Consider the following 13,015-nt stretch of genomic DNA (forward strand, 5'->3'; position numbering starts at 1 on the left):
TGTGATCATAGCTCACTGCAGCCTCAAACAGGCCTCAAGCTACCCTGCCGCCTTCCAAGTCATTGGGACTACAGGCGTGTGCCACCACACACGGTTCCCAGATCAGCTGTCAACATGGTCAAATGTGGTTTTGCCTCAGAAAGCTTCCCTTTCATCATACTTAGGACCTGGGCCAGGTAAAACCATAGCAGACAGGCAGATGGACAGATGTGGGGACCTGTCACTGCCCCTCCTCTGCACACGTGGTTCGGCAAGTGCCTTAACCTGGTAGCCCTCCTTAGACAGACTGCTTCTCCCCCAGGTCGTCTCCCTCAGAGCACAGAGGCCCCAGGGGAACCTCTGTTGGGGGGCAAGGGGATAAGGGGGGCCAGGAGTCCAGCAGCCCTGGGTTCCCATCTTGACTCTGACACAACTCGGAGATGGATGATAGTCCCTCAGGGAGGAGAGCCTACCCCCATGTAAAAGCCTGAGGTCTTCAGGGAAGCCGTGCCCTCTGCCCTGCCCTGGCAGCACACCACGCTAGGGACAAGGTGTACCTCAGCACCGACTGCCCTTGGGACGTAAGGCATGGGGGCAGCAGCCTGGCCCCAGGCAGGCCCCGCAGAGAAGCACCCTGCTTGCCAGTGGTGGCTTCATCACTCTTGTGCATGCCCCTTGCATAAACTGACCCGAGTTGCAAGCCTCAGGTTGAGAAGGAGGGGACCCCACGAAACACAGGCTGATGGTGAGTGAGAGTGAAGAAACTTACAGAAAAACCTCAGCATTGACTAAAGTAAGAGGAAAACAAGTTTGGCAAGAACTTGCAACCTCAGGGCCAGTGCCCAGTTTGCACAATTCCTGGCTGGCTCTCTATTGACCCAAGGGCAACGCATCTGCTACTAACCATGGGGGAAACCTGCACCAACCCTGCTTCCACTGATAAGGCCACCCCTCCCCTCCCACTGCTCCTTCAGCGGCACTCCCATGACCTTAGGATTGGGGTTCTGCATATCTTCTTCACATCATCTCCCCAGAGATGGCCCTGGCCTCCTCCCACAGCATCTGATGACAGCGTCCCCCTCCCCAACCCCCCATATGTGCAGTTCAAGGTAGGCATGCAGGGCAGCGCATGCAGCCTGAGCACAAACAAGGCAATAAATTACCTATCACCTCTGCTCCTTAAGATAAGCTCCCAAGGAAATGAACCAAAAGAAAACCAAAGTTCAAGTATATTCATAATAGTTCTGCTTACTACAGCAAAACACTGGGAAATCCCAGCAACAGAGAAATTGCAAACCAAGGCACGGCAAGGAGGGGACATGCTCCAGGCCCTGAAACAAAGTGTGTGGACTGAGTGGCTGGGCTGTGCAGCAGAACTGCAGCTCAGAGCCCATAAGGACCCACAGACAGCAGAACACACTGCTCATAACATTGAGCATGCGTGGAAGGAAATCTGAAGACATGTCAGCCCCACTTCCCTCCCTTGTTCCTCTCTTGTAAATTTGCTGAAGGCCCCAAGAGTCCTAGAAGCCAAGAGGTCCAAGACATGCCTGGCAATGGTCAGTGCCCACTATTTGGCTCTTCCACCAAAGTAGCAGACCAAGTCCCCGGGGTGGGTTCCAGAACCGATTCCTGAACGGCACCTGCTCCCGTCTCCTTGGGTCAGGCGGGGGAAGGGAGAGCTCTGTAAGATAAAGCAGCACAGCATAGTAGCCCTGTGCAGAGGGGACAGAACGTAGTCCTTTCTGCTGCCCTGTGCATGCATCAGGCATCTCCCCCCACCCCAGGAAGAATCTTGCCACTTTGCCACCTTTTAGCTGAGAAAAGCCATCAGACAAACAGTGTCCTTTATGCCATACTCCCTGATCCCCTCCTCATCCCCTGCCCCACCTGCCCACAGAGCTCCTCCAGTTCTGAGCTGAGGGGCCAGTGATGGGGAGGTAAGAGTGTCCAGGCCGTCAGGTGTGGCTCTAAATTGTATCAAGTGGGGGAAGAACTGCTAATGGAGAGTGGGGGTGGAGGAGACACAAGATACCCCTCAATCAGCCAGCCCCAGCTGCCCTGAGGAGCTGAGGACCAGACCCCAGAGAAAAGCCAGGACACAGCACAGACCCACGGTGGCACTGCTTCCTCCTCCCCATGAAGCCCTGTGATCAAACCAACTCCCACCGGCTCCCAAGGTCCTTACTCTCCTTGCAGTCATCGACCTAGTCACAAGTCACTGTGCAAAGGGGAATAGGCTGCATGAACGCAGGTGCTGGGAGCTGGAGTGCTGCACAGGTGGGTTCCATGGTAACAGGCTCCATGAACCCCTATGTGTTTTTTATAACCCTCTCCCTTAACTAACTACTTGACCCTTTGAGTTATTTCCCAGAAATTATGGACTTGAACTCCTTGCCTCAAGTGATCCTCCCACCTAGGCCTCCCAAAGTGCAGGGATAGTAGGCATGAACCAACCCACAGAAAATCCAGAAATAATGGATTTTCTACAGAACAAAGGAGTTGAGATTCTGAAGCCCCTAGGGCAGACTTCCTGACACCAAGATTCACTATCATCCAGCCTGACCAAGAGTGAGACCCCATCGCTACTAAAAATAGAAAGAAATTAACTGGCCAACTAAAAATATATAGAAAGAATTAGCCAGGCATGGTAGCGTGTGCCTGTAGTCCCAGCTACTCCAGAGACTGAGGCAGTAGGATTGCTTGAGCCCAGGAGTTGGAGGTTGCTGTGAGCTAGGCTGACAACACAGCACTCTAGCCCATGCAACAAAGTGAGACTCTGTCTGAAAAAAAAAAAAGATTCACCATCATGCACAACCTACTGCCAAGGCATGTACCCCTTCCTTTAAAAGCCCATCCCTTAGTTGGAGAGACAGATTTGAGGCAGCTTCTTCCAGCAAGATGTATTAAAAATTCCTTTCTTCCTTGGCAATCCTAGTCTCAATAATTAGATTGCTGTGAGGCAAGTAACTGGATCTAGACTGGGGGGTGGGAGGGAACCCTTTCATTCATTGCTTATCCATTCCCTGCTGTGAACTCTGGGGCCACCCCCACACAACCTGTAGGTCTCATCTTTAGCCTCTGGGGTGGCACCTCCTCCTCCAGGAAGGTGTGGACCCACAGCCCAGCCTGCTCCAACACCCTGAGAACACCCTGAGACACTAATGGCACAAGGTTGGTTGGTTGGTCATTTATTCATTTAGAAACAAGGTTTGGCTATGTCACCCAGGCTAGAGTGCAGTGGTGTCATTATAACTCACTGCAGCCTGGAACTCCTGGGCTCAAGTGACCCTCCTGCCTCAGCCTCCTGAGTAAACAGGCACTCACCACCACACCTGGCTAATTTTTCTTATTTTTTGTAGAGATGGGATCTTGCTACATTGCCCAGGCTAGTCTCCAACTCCTGGCCTCAAATAATACAATGTGCTGGGATTCCAAACTGAGCCACCACACCTGGCCCCCGAGCCACATTTTTATTTTATTGAGACAGAGTCTCACTTTATTGCCCAGGCTAAAGTGAGTGCCATGGTGTCAGCCCAGCTCACAGCAACCTCAAACTCCTGGGCTCAAGCAATCCTGCTGCCTCAGCCTCCCAAATAGCTGGAATTACAGGCATGCGCCACCATGCCCAGCTAATTTTTTCTATATATATTAGTTGGCCAAATTAATTTCTTTCTAGTTATAGTAGAGACAAGGTCTCGCTCTTGCTCAAGCTGGTTTCGAACTCCTGACCTTGAGCAATCTGCCTGCCTCGGCCTTTCAGAGTGCTAGGATTACAGGCGTGAGCCACCGCACCTGGCCCTGAGCCACATTTTAATCCCACACTAGAGTATGGAGAAACACAGGCCCTGCCTCAGTGGCTGTGAGACCCGGGCAGGCTCCCTCCCACCTGTAATAGGGGGCTGGCTGGGAGCTGATTCTTCAGTTCCTCACCCAGACGTAGTGAGAAGCAAAGAAAGAATGGTGGTGATGAGGAAATGACCTGTTCCCCTTATAGCAGGGGTGCAGTGTCATTAAAGGTTTACAGGTGCTTCATGAAACAGGGACAGTGACTGTCCCATCCCACATGTGAGGAACCTAAGGCCTAGGCTCATGCAGCTGAGCCAGGATGTGGCTTGAGTTCTGCCTCCAAAGCCCAGGTCCTCACTCCTTCCCCTCTATGTAATAACAGCAACCACCAAACTAGTTAGGACCACACAGCCCTAACCTGAACGGCTAAAGCACAAGAAGAGGGGGCCTCGGCCTCCACACCTCCAGGAGAGTCTCAGAGGAGAGCTGGTCAGGCAGTGGCCATAGCCCCTCAGGACTCAGAGTGGGTCTCGAAGACACCTGTAACCCCACTGGCACCTATATCATAGGCAGAGCCACGACCCATCAGAACTCAGTCTGGTCAGAAACACAGCCGCCCCGACCAGGACCCACAGTGTGGTCAGAGATGAACACACACCCTTCCCCCAGGACTCCTATCATGGTCAAAGCCATGGCCACAGGTTGGCTTTGAAGCGTGACAAGCACAGAGCGCTCTCCCCTCCCTTATCACACGTAAGCAGAGGTCAGGAGTACAGGGAGACCCCAGCACGTCACACAATCTCCTTCCTGATCTCCATGAGTTGAACTAGATGTTCTCCGAGGTCCTTGCCAAGTTGCAAATTCATTAACAATGTTTCAGTTGCTCCTAAAACCTTTCTTCTTCCTAGTAATAAAAAAGCTGCAGACTCATTTAAGGACAGGCAGAAATCCAAGCAAGTGTTTTAAATACCCGGGACACCAGTTAGAGTGGCAATTTCAGCATATCTCTTAGATGTTTCACACTGCAGTTCTGTCATTCGCCCATGACACCACATGGATGTTTACATGCCAGTGGACACACACACAGACCCACATGGCACAGTGGTCTCATTGTTTCTATCCTGAAGTTCCTACCAAAATTCAGTTTTTAAGGCTCAGGGGCATTCTTCCCCCAGTTGGAGAACTAGCCCATGCTTATGCCTTTGGACTCAGAGAGGCCAAGTGATTCTCCAAGGGCCACACAGCTCAGTTCCAGTCCAACCACCTAGCCCATACTCCCCTGGCTGAGGGCAGTGGGGATGGAATGGGGAGAAAGGGGACCGGCATCCTCCAGGAGGCGTTCGTTCGTGGCCAGACCTAGTCTCTGCCAGGCCAAGACGCCCCCACACACCTGTCCCCGCCCCCTACTCTGCCACACCTGTCTCTGGCCCACCACTGTCACGGCCGCCTCACCTGTCCCAGCCCCCACTTGCCATCACCGCCCCCATCAGTCATGGCAGCCTCACCTGTCCCCGGTTCACCACCTGTCCCTGGTCCCCTCTCCATTAGAGACCCCCGCCCAGGCCGCCCATCCTGGTGCACCTCCCTCCCCCTTCCCCGCGGACCCCGCCTCACCACCCCGCGGGCACGCGTGCAGAGCTGGCCGCCCATTGCTGTATGGCATCCAGATCTTCTTCAGGGGGTTCTGGGTCAGTTCCCGTGGGGACGCCATCCCGGGGCCGGGATGAGTCGGACTACGCCGCTTCCAACCCAGCAACCGGGCCACCTCGGGCCACCCGAGGTCCCGCCTCTTGGGCCCCGCCCCTGCTCATGCCGCGACAGCGCCTGTCCATCTTCCCGCAGGCCCCGCCCCAGAACGCATAGGCGCCACCCCAACAGGAGAGGGCCTGGCCTCCGACCACGCATGCCCAGCTGTCCTACGGGCCCGTTTTGCTCCAAGCGGGTCCTGGTCTTCATTCCAGGACCGAGAAGCGCACGCCCAGCTTCCGGTTTGTGCAGGCCCCGCCCCGGACCAAGGCCCGGATTGTGCAGGCCCCGCCTCCGATGCGCAAACGCGGCCCTCCCTGCCCAACCGCGCTGATTTGCATAGGCCTCCCTATGGGCCCCGCCCCGGGCGCTGCAGCCACGCCTCCGCAGCACGCGTGGGTTACGCCCCGAGGTATGCGTCACCTGAGGGCCCCCAGGAGGGCTCGCTGTGGGACTAGGCCTGCGTGATGCGCCTGGCCAGGTTGGTCAGATTTAGCGGGGGCCACCAGGCTTGCTGTCTCTGTCAACTCCTTAGCGCCTTCCTGGCCCTGCACTGGGGCCCCCTGGTTTGCTCTGAGCCCTGGGACCCTCCTCAGCCCACAGAAGCTACCTGCTCAACCACACAGGAAAAGCTCCTCATCTCATGGACAGGGACACAGGACAGATCTTAGAATCAATCCTGTTTCTCTCTTTGCCTTGGCTGCTAACCCTGACCCACCTGTGGCAAATGCTGGAACTTGGTAACAGGCAACCAAGTACTTTGGGGACTCTCTAAGCCCTGGCAGTATCTTAATTCTCTTTCCAGAATTTCATTTTTACCAATTACATTTTTTTTTTTTTTTTTGAGACAGAGTCTCTCTCTGTTGCCTGGGCTAGAGTGCGATGGCATCAGCCTACCTCACAGCAACCTCAAACTCCTGGGCTCAAGCAATCCTCCTGCCTCAGCCTCCCAGGTAGCTAGGACTACAGGCACGCATCACTGTGCCCAGCTAATTTTTTCTATTTTTAGTTGTTTGGCTAATTTTTTTCTATTTATAGTAGAGACAGGGTCTCGCTCTTGCTCAGGCTGGTCTCGAACTCCTGAGCTCAAGCGATCCTCCCGCCTCGGCCTCCCAGAGTGCTAGGATTACAGGTGTGAGCCACCGCGCCTAGCCCCAATTAAGCCTCTGTCTCTTCATCAGGAAAATGAGATGTGCATATAATCAGTCTTATGAGATTATGGTATAGATTAAATGTATCAATCTCAGAAATCTGTTTTAAAACACATTAGTGTTGTCATTTATTCATTTCACTCTTGTCTTTGAAAATGCTCTGGGGACAAGGGACAGGGAAGAGATCCAGAAGTTCAGGAACCCCAGGCTTGCTCTTGTTTGGACCCCACGTGACCCTGCAGACTCCTGCCTCCCTTTTCCTCCAGCCTTGCCTATTTAAGTGTTGTACACTTTCTGCCCCAGTCCACACCAACACTGCTTGAACTTGGGTCACACTGCCCTCTATTGATGTCCTCTACAACACCCCTGGAAGGGTCCCTGCATCTTCAAGTTCTCTCTGCCCAGTGTGTGCCCAGCCAGGAGCCAGGTGCTAGGGGCACGGAGAATAAGGCTGACCTCATGCAGCATAAGTGTAGCCCCCTTCCCATGCCCTCCCTGTCACAGCCTGGCCCTGGGTCAGTCCTCCAAGTCACAACCCAGTGCTTCAGAGACTGGCAAGGACCCTTAAGATGACTCTGACACAGATGTCTTGCCCACTTCACAGGAAATGAAGATTCAGAAGGTCCACATGCTGGGAGCCCACCTGGACCCTCCCTGAAACCAGCTCTACGTGCCTACCCTGTGAATGCCCCGCACCAGGCAAGGCCAACTACTTCCTCCTTCCTCATCCTCCCTCCGCCCCACTCCCAGTGGCCCTGAGCACACCCATGGGCGGCTCCTGATGAGCAGGGTGCCCCTTGTGACCTGCTCCCTACTTCTCCGAAGCTACTCATTCTGATCCTGACACAGCCAGGCATCCTGTCTCCTGGCCACTGCCAAGGCCATCTTGGAGCCACCCTGACCCCAGAGACTTCATCACCACTTGTCCACGCCCTGTCCAACTGGCAGCACTCATCGCAAAGGCTTCCTCCCCTAACATATACCCAGCACTCCTCAGGCCTGACCCTTCTCTTCCCAGCTCTCCTGGAGTGTTAATCGAGGCCTGGGGTGGGGGTAGCAGTCAAGACAGATAGGGCAGAAGGCCAGGACTGCCTCTAGGAAGCCACCCCCACACTCAGTATGAGGCTGGTTCCACGAAATGCAGCAGCTCTGTATCTCCCACTCTTCCCCAAAAAGTCTGACCCTGAGCTGACCCAGTCATACCCTCCCAAGTGCCTGTATCCAGCAGGGAGGCCACAGGTCAACATCAGGAGAAGGCTAGGCTTGCTCCCCGAGTCCACGGTCCACATCTGCTCTGAGGATATTCTCTGTCTCCCCTCCCATGGCCCCATTTCTCAGTTGGGAAACAGGGTCGGGAAGGGGAGAGGGCACCGGATCAGAGAGCCAGCCCCTGGTGTGACATGGACTTAGCTCAACCCCAGCCCTTCACAACCTCACCTTCCACACCTTGCACTGTCACCATGCTCCCCACCTACACACCTGGCTCTTGCTCGTTCCCTCCATCGACATGCTCTCCTGCCTTCCTGCTCCCTCAGCGCCAGTAGGTGCCCAGTACAGCAACTGGCCCTCACGGCGTTTCCCTCCTCCGGGCATCCCAAAGTGAGCCCGCTGTCCTGTCCCAGGCGCGGGAGGCGCGCTGGGATGTCAGGGTGCACTTGTGTGTGAACACGTCCTGCTCAGTCTCTCCCCCCCAGGAACCTGGCTGGCCCGGCCCCAGTTGGCTCCCACGGCACCCCCTGCACTGACCACTGGACCTCCTCCCAGGGTCCCAGGCTAGAAGCCTGGGGTAGCTGAAGTTCTCAATTCTCAGTTCTGAATGCTCAAACTCTTCCCAGTCCCTGTATCTGCTGGCCAGTCCTAGCAGACCGCCAAACCACTCTGCAGCATAAAGACCCAGCAACATCAGTGCGTGACGCACAGACCCACACGCCAATGCACACAGAACACCGGCTGGGCTGCACATGCATACACACAGATGCACACACAGAAGGCCTGCACACAGGCACGTGCACATGGACAGCAGGCTACATACAGTAGGGCCTGCTGCTCTCTGCTGCCTCCCTTCCTCTTTAATCCCCCACCTCCACCCCTGCTGTCACTGGGAGATCAGGAATTCCCAGGAATTCCAGCTTCCTCTAGCCATTTCCAGCAAAGGATTGTCCCCACCATCTCCCTGGACACAGAACTCATAGGGAGTATGAGGTTCCAATTTGGGGGTATAGAGCCTTGTGACCAAGCAGCCTGGGAACCCTGGTCTGCGCTTCCTCGTTCTAGCCTAGCACAGGGTACACAGTAGGTGCTTAGTGATTGAGGACCAGCCAGAGCACACAGAAAGGACTCCGAGAGGCTCATGACCAGCACAGAGTACACAGTAGGTGTTTAGAGAAACTCAGGACTGGCTCAGGACACACAGAAGGCACCCAAGAAATGTTGTCTTAAGGACTAAAGCCACATCATATGAAAAATCTCCCAAATGAGCCTCTGGACCTCCCCAAATTTATATGACCCCTGAGGGGAGACCTGGAGGAACATGACCCCTTGGAAGCCAGCGAAGAGCAGGGCAGAGCAGGAGCGCCTCGCCTGGGGCAGCTCCAGCTCGCTGTCCCTCCCCTGGGCTGGAGGAAGACACTATTTATAGTTCCCCTTTGGCCCAGCCCCCTCTCCCCTGCAAGGCAACAATGCTCCCCCTCCTCCAGGCCACTGACAGACTGGCACCCCTCAGAGCACCGGATGGGAGGAGAGAACCCCAACACTCTCACACCCCTCCAGCACCCCCCTTACTACACCCAGGTCTTTTCCTAATCCCGCCCCTGCCCGCCCCCTGCGGCCCCCCCCCCCCCCCCCCGCCTCCCCCTGCTGCCCCGTGCCTACCCTGCCTGCCGCTCCCCGGCCCCGGGTCCGTCAGGGAGCTGCCTCCTAACATGTCTCTGTCCATCCCGCAACCGAACTGGCCAGGGCCACCGCCCCCTGCAGCTCCAGAGTGGGGTAACCCCGCCCGCCCGCCTACCCTGCAGCTCGACCAGAGAGAGCAGCGCTTGCCCTGCAGCCACGCCTCTCAAGCCGGCTGGGCCCGCCCCCCCCAGGGCTGCTCACGGTTGTGAGGTCAACGTCCATGCCCCCACCCCAGGCAGGCAGCCACAGTGCCTCCAGCATTGCCTCTCTATCCAGCCTCTCTATCCAGACTAGAGCTGCCCAGACTACCCAGTGTCTGTCCTCATCTCCAGCTAGAGTCGTCTACACCACCCAGAGTGCCTGCCCCACCTGCAGACAAGCCCGTCCACGCAGCCCAGAAAGTCAGTCCCATCTCCAGCCCAGCAGTGGAGCTGGGGAGGGAAATAAGGCAAAGCCTAGTCCTTCCAAACCAAGGGACCAGGTTGGTTAAGGAGGTGGGGGATGTGGAAGGGCAGAGAAGCCAGGTGTGACTCAGACCTCATGTGTCACCGCCTGGGTGCATGTGACAGTGTGATTCTCATCCATCCGATCCTTCAGTCACTTTACATTTATTGAGCACCTCCTGCAAGCCAGAGCTTCATGCACACCACGGACACAATGCTCACAAGAAGCTTGGTGGCATCATTCTGCTTTACAGATGAGGAAACTGAGGCTTAGAAAGGTGAACCCCTTTGCTTAGGACATTTTGGTGAGGAAGGGGCCGAGTTGGGATGGAGCCCCTGAGCCATGTGTGTCCAGGCGCTGAGGCTGGGTGTGCAGGTACAGGTGGGACAGTGCCTAGCTATGAGTTGTACGTGCTTTGTGCGGGTTGCAGGCACAAGCACCCACTCCTCCCAGCCCCCACACATGCCACACCTTGCTCACACACATGCACAGCTATCAGACACGTGCAGGAGGCACAGACTCAGCCACCCATGCGTGCACACACCCACAGGGTTAAGGCTCCCATGGTCACAGACTTCCCGTGTGTGGCCATTTGTGCCTGAAGATGCCCCTGACAGCCCCATCTATCTGGGGCGGGTGCTGCCTCATGGAGCATGGAACATGCATGTGACCCTTAGCCAACACGACCCTGTGTGGTGGCCAATGGGGGGCAGACCTGTGGGAATGGTCTCAGATGCAGTGTTGGGCTCTTTTGTTGAGGCTCCTGAAGGTAACATGATGACGACCACATGTGGTGGCGTCCAGCTGCTCTGTGACTTGCTACCCAGACGTAGCAAGACTCGGAATGGTAGTGACTTCATGTGGTAGTTTTCAAGCTGTCCAGACATACTGTCAGTCTGTGAGGCACATAGGTGTGGCAAGACTCCCTGTGGCAGTGACCTGACATAGCAATGTCCAGCCTGTCCAGACACACTGTGACTCTGTAGGATGCTCAGACGTGATATGACACCACATGGCAGCAGGCCCATGTGGCAGTGTCCACATGCACCCTGCCCAGATGTAATACCATCCAGCTCTGCTGCTGTCCTCCAGTTCTTCCCATTCAGGGTGGCCCCATCACTGTGGCCCCTCCATCGGGCTTAGCGGCGGCCAACATGGGCCAGGATGCGGGCATTGGTGGCAGCCCGCTCCCTGGCCACCCTGGCCCGGGCTTGCTCCAGTAGGATCTGCAGGAGGCCGACGGGGACATCCAGTGAGAGGGTGATGCGTGGGCCAGGGCGGGGACCAAGGCTGGGGTGGCCCCGGGTAGCTGAGATGGTAGCTGAGGCCACAGGACAGGGAGTGGTCTGGGGAGAGTTCTGAGGGAGGAGCTGGAAGGCTGGGACAGGGGTTGCTGGGACAACCAGGATCCTGCCCAACATCAGGGCCATCAGCACCAGCAGAGCCCACCTGGTCATCGTGTGGTCAGGCTGCGAGGAGAAAACAGGCTCAGGGCAGGGGCTCTGGTCAACTGTGGTTCACAGACAGAGACAGAAGGCGAGAACAGAGAGACAGAGAGGGAGACTGAGAGACTGAGAGTAAGAGATCGAGAGATTAGCGAGGCCAGGACAGGATAGAGACAGAAACAGAAAGGAAGAGACAAGAGAAGAGCCGGAGTGAGACAGAGAAGATCAAGACAGAGAAGGGGACTAGAGAAAAAGACAGAGAGAAAGAAAGAGGAGGAGAGGGAGGGAGAGAGAAGGGGGAGATGAATGTGATTGAGGCAGAGCGAAATAGAGGGAGACTGGAAGAAAAAGACAGAAAGAGCTAAGAAACCATGCCAGAGACAGAGAAAACAGAGGCTCAGAATGAGAGGTAGGGGTTCCGAGCAGGAGACTGCAGCTGAGCCAGGAAAGAGAAGGGCAGGAGCGGGTACTTGAGGAGCAGCCAGAGGTCCCAGAGCCCTCCAGACCCAGAGCCTTCCACTAACCCAGACCCCCGGTCCACTTGACCCCCAACACCCTTCCCGTCCCAACCAACCCAGTCCTACCGCTACCAGCTTTCTTGGGGTTAGTCGGGCTGCCGTGGATGCCCGGGGCTGGGCCAGCAGTGCTGTCCTGAGGTCTGACCCTCTGCCCCACTTCAGGGCCCATTTATCTCCCTCAGCCCCCTGGGGTGGGAAGTGGGCATGTTTCCCGGCATGAGGTAGCCCCCAACTTATGACTCATCCCCTCCTGGGGGGCAGTGAGGACACATCCTCAGCTCCCACCCTATCTATTCCTTTCTGGGAACAAGTTGGGGACAGAGGATCACAAGACAGTGAGCAGGGATGGGCAGAGGGACTTTGTATCCATGCAGACTGGACTGGCCACCCAGGGAAAACCTGCCTTTCTGACACCCCCATCTCCCCAAATAGTCACAACAGGAGCCTTTTAAAACAGCAGCTTTAATGCCCCCCAGAATCAGCACCATGTCATCACAGGCTTGGGTCAAAGGGCAGGTCAGATGCCAGTCACATCCGCTCACTGCCCACAGCCACCCCCCACAGTGAGTCATCTGCCAGGGAGGCAGGAGCCACAATGGGGGTTTGTCCACAGGGGGGAAGGCGAGGCCCACGGGACCAAGTCACTGAAATAACGGACACGCACATGCACGCTCACGTGCACACAGCCCTCTAGCACCAAGGGGAGGGACAGCAGGGCCTGCTGAGACCCCCACTCCTCCAGGGGACGCTGAACTTCAGCTCATCATCCGGGCCTCAGCTCCGGGCGGCACCTGCGGGATGCAGGTTGGAAACTGTCTTCAGCCGTGTGACCTTCTTACCCAGCGTGTGGCCACATGGAAACACAGGCAAAAGCATCCACAGGGAGGGAGCTGAGGCCACAGCAGGGCGGGGCTCTGGCCTCAGAGAGGGGACACATGCTCTGGTATTTAAAGGAGGGAACGTGGAAGGGGACCATACTGGGGGCTCCAGGCCGGGGCTCTGGATTCAGTTATTTGCTCTGGAGTCCCCAGTCCCTTAGTCTGAGGGAGCT

At 56.2% G+C, this 13,015-nt stretch overlaps 3 protein-coding genes across 4 annotated transcripts in view; all 3 read right to left on the reverse strand.

The window, feature by feature from the left end:
* PFKFB4 (6-phosphofructo-2-kinase/fructose-2,6-biphosphatase 4) overlaps positions 1 to 9,659 on the reverse strand; it is a 46,575-nt gene extending 36,916 nt beyond the window's left edge. The window contains exon 1 of one of the 2 annotated variants that reach the window (XM_012771181.3): positions 9,537 to 9,659. In XM_012771181.3, coding sequence (XP_012626635.1) covers positions 9,537 to 9,600 — 64 coding nt within the window. In that variant the 5' untranslated portion in view covers positions 9,601 to 9,659. Of the gene's footprint in view, positions 1 to 5,382; positions 5,554 to 9,536 lie in introns of those variants that run through there. The other variant, XM_012771180.3, reaches the window with a different exon arrangement.
* Positions 9,660 to 10,440: 781 nt separating this feature from the next.
* Positions 10,441 to 11,492, reverse strand: UCN2 (urocortin 2). Its single transcript, XM_075995818.1, has one exon. The coding sequence runs from the start codon at positions 11,456 to 11,458 to the stop codon at positions 11,141 to 11,143; it is 318 nt and encodes a 105-aa protein (XP_075851933.1). The 5' UTR covers positions 11,459 to 11,492; the 3' UTR covers positions 10,441 to 11,140.
* Positions 11,493 to 12,407: 915 nt separating this feature from the next.
* Positions 12,408 to 13,015, reverse strand: part of COL7A1 (collagen type VII alpha 1 chain) — a 30,633-nt gene continuing 30,025 nt past the window's right edge. The window contains exon 118 of the mRNA XM_012771185.2: positions 12,408 to 12,755. Coding sequence (XP_012626639.2) covers positions 12,739 to 12,755 — 17 coding nt within the window. The 3' untranslated portion in view covers positions 12,408 to 12,738. The remainder of the gene's footprint in view (positions 12,756 to 13,015) is intronic.

Source organism: Microcebus murinus, chromosome 1, assembly GCF_040939455.1.
Source record: "Microcebus murinus isolate Inina chromosome 1, M.murinus_Inina_mat1.0, whole genome shotgun sequence".
Lineage (NCBI taxonomy): Eukaryota > Metazoa > Chordata > Mammalia > Primates > Cheirogaleidae > Microcebus > Microcebus murinus.

Bases quoted from the DNA above. Each gene is read 5' to 3' on its own strand.
- UCN2 (XM_075995818.1), bottom strand. From the start codon at position 11,458: ATGACCAGGTGGGCTCTGCTGGTGCTGATGGCCCTGATGTTGGGCAGG.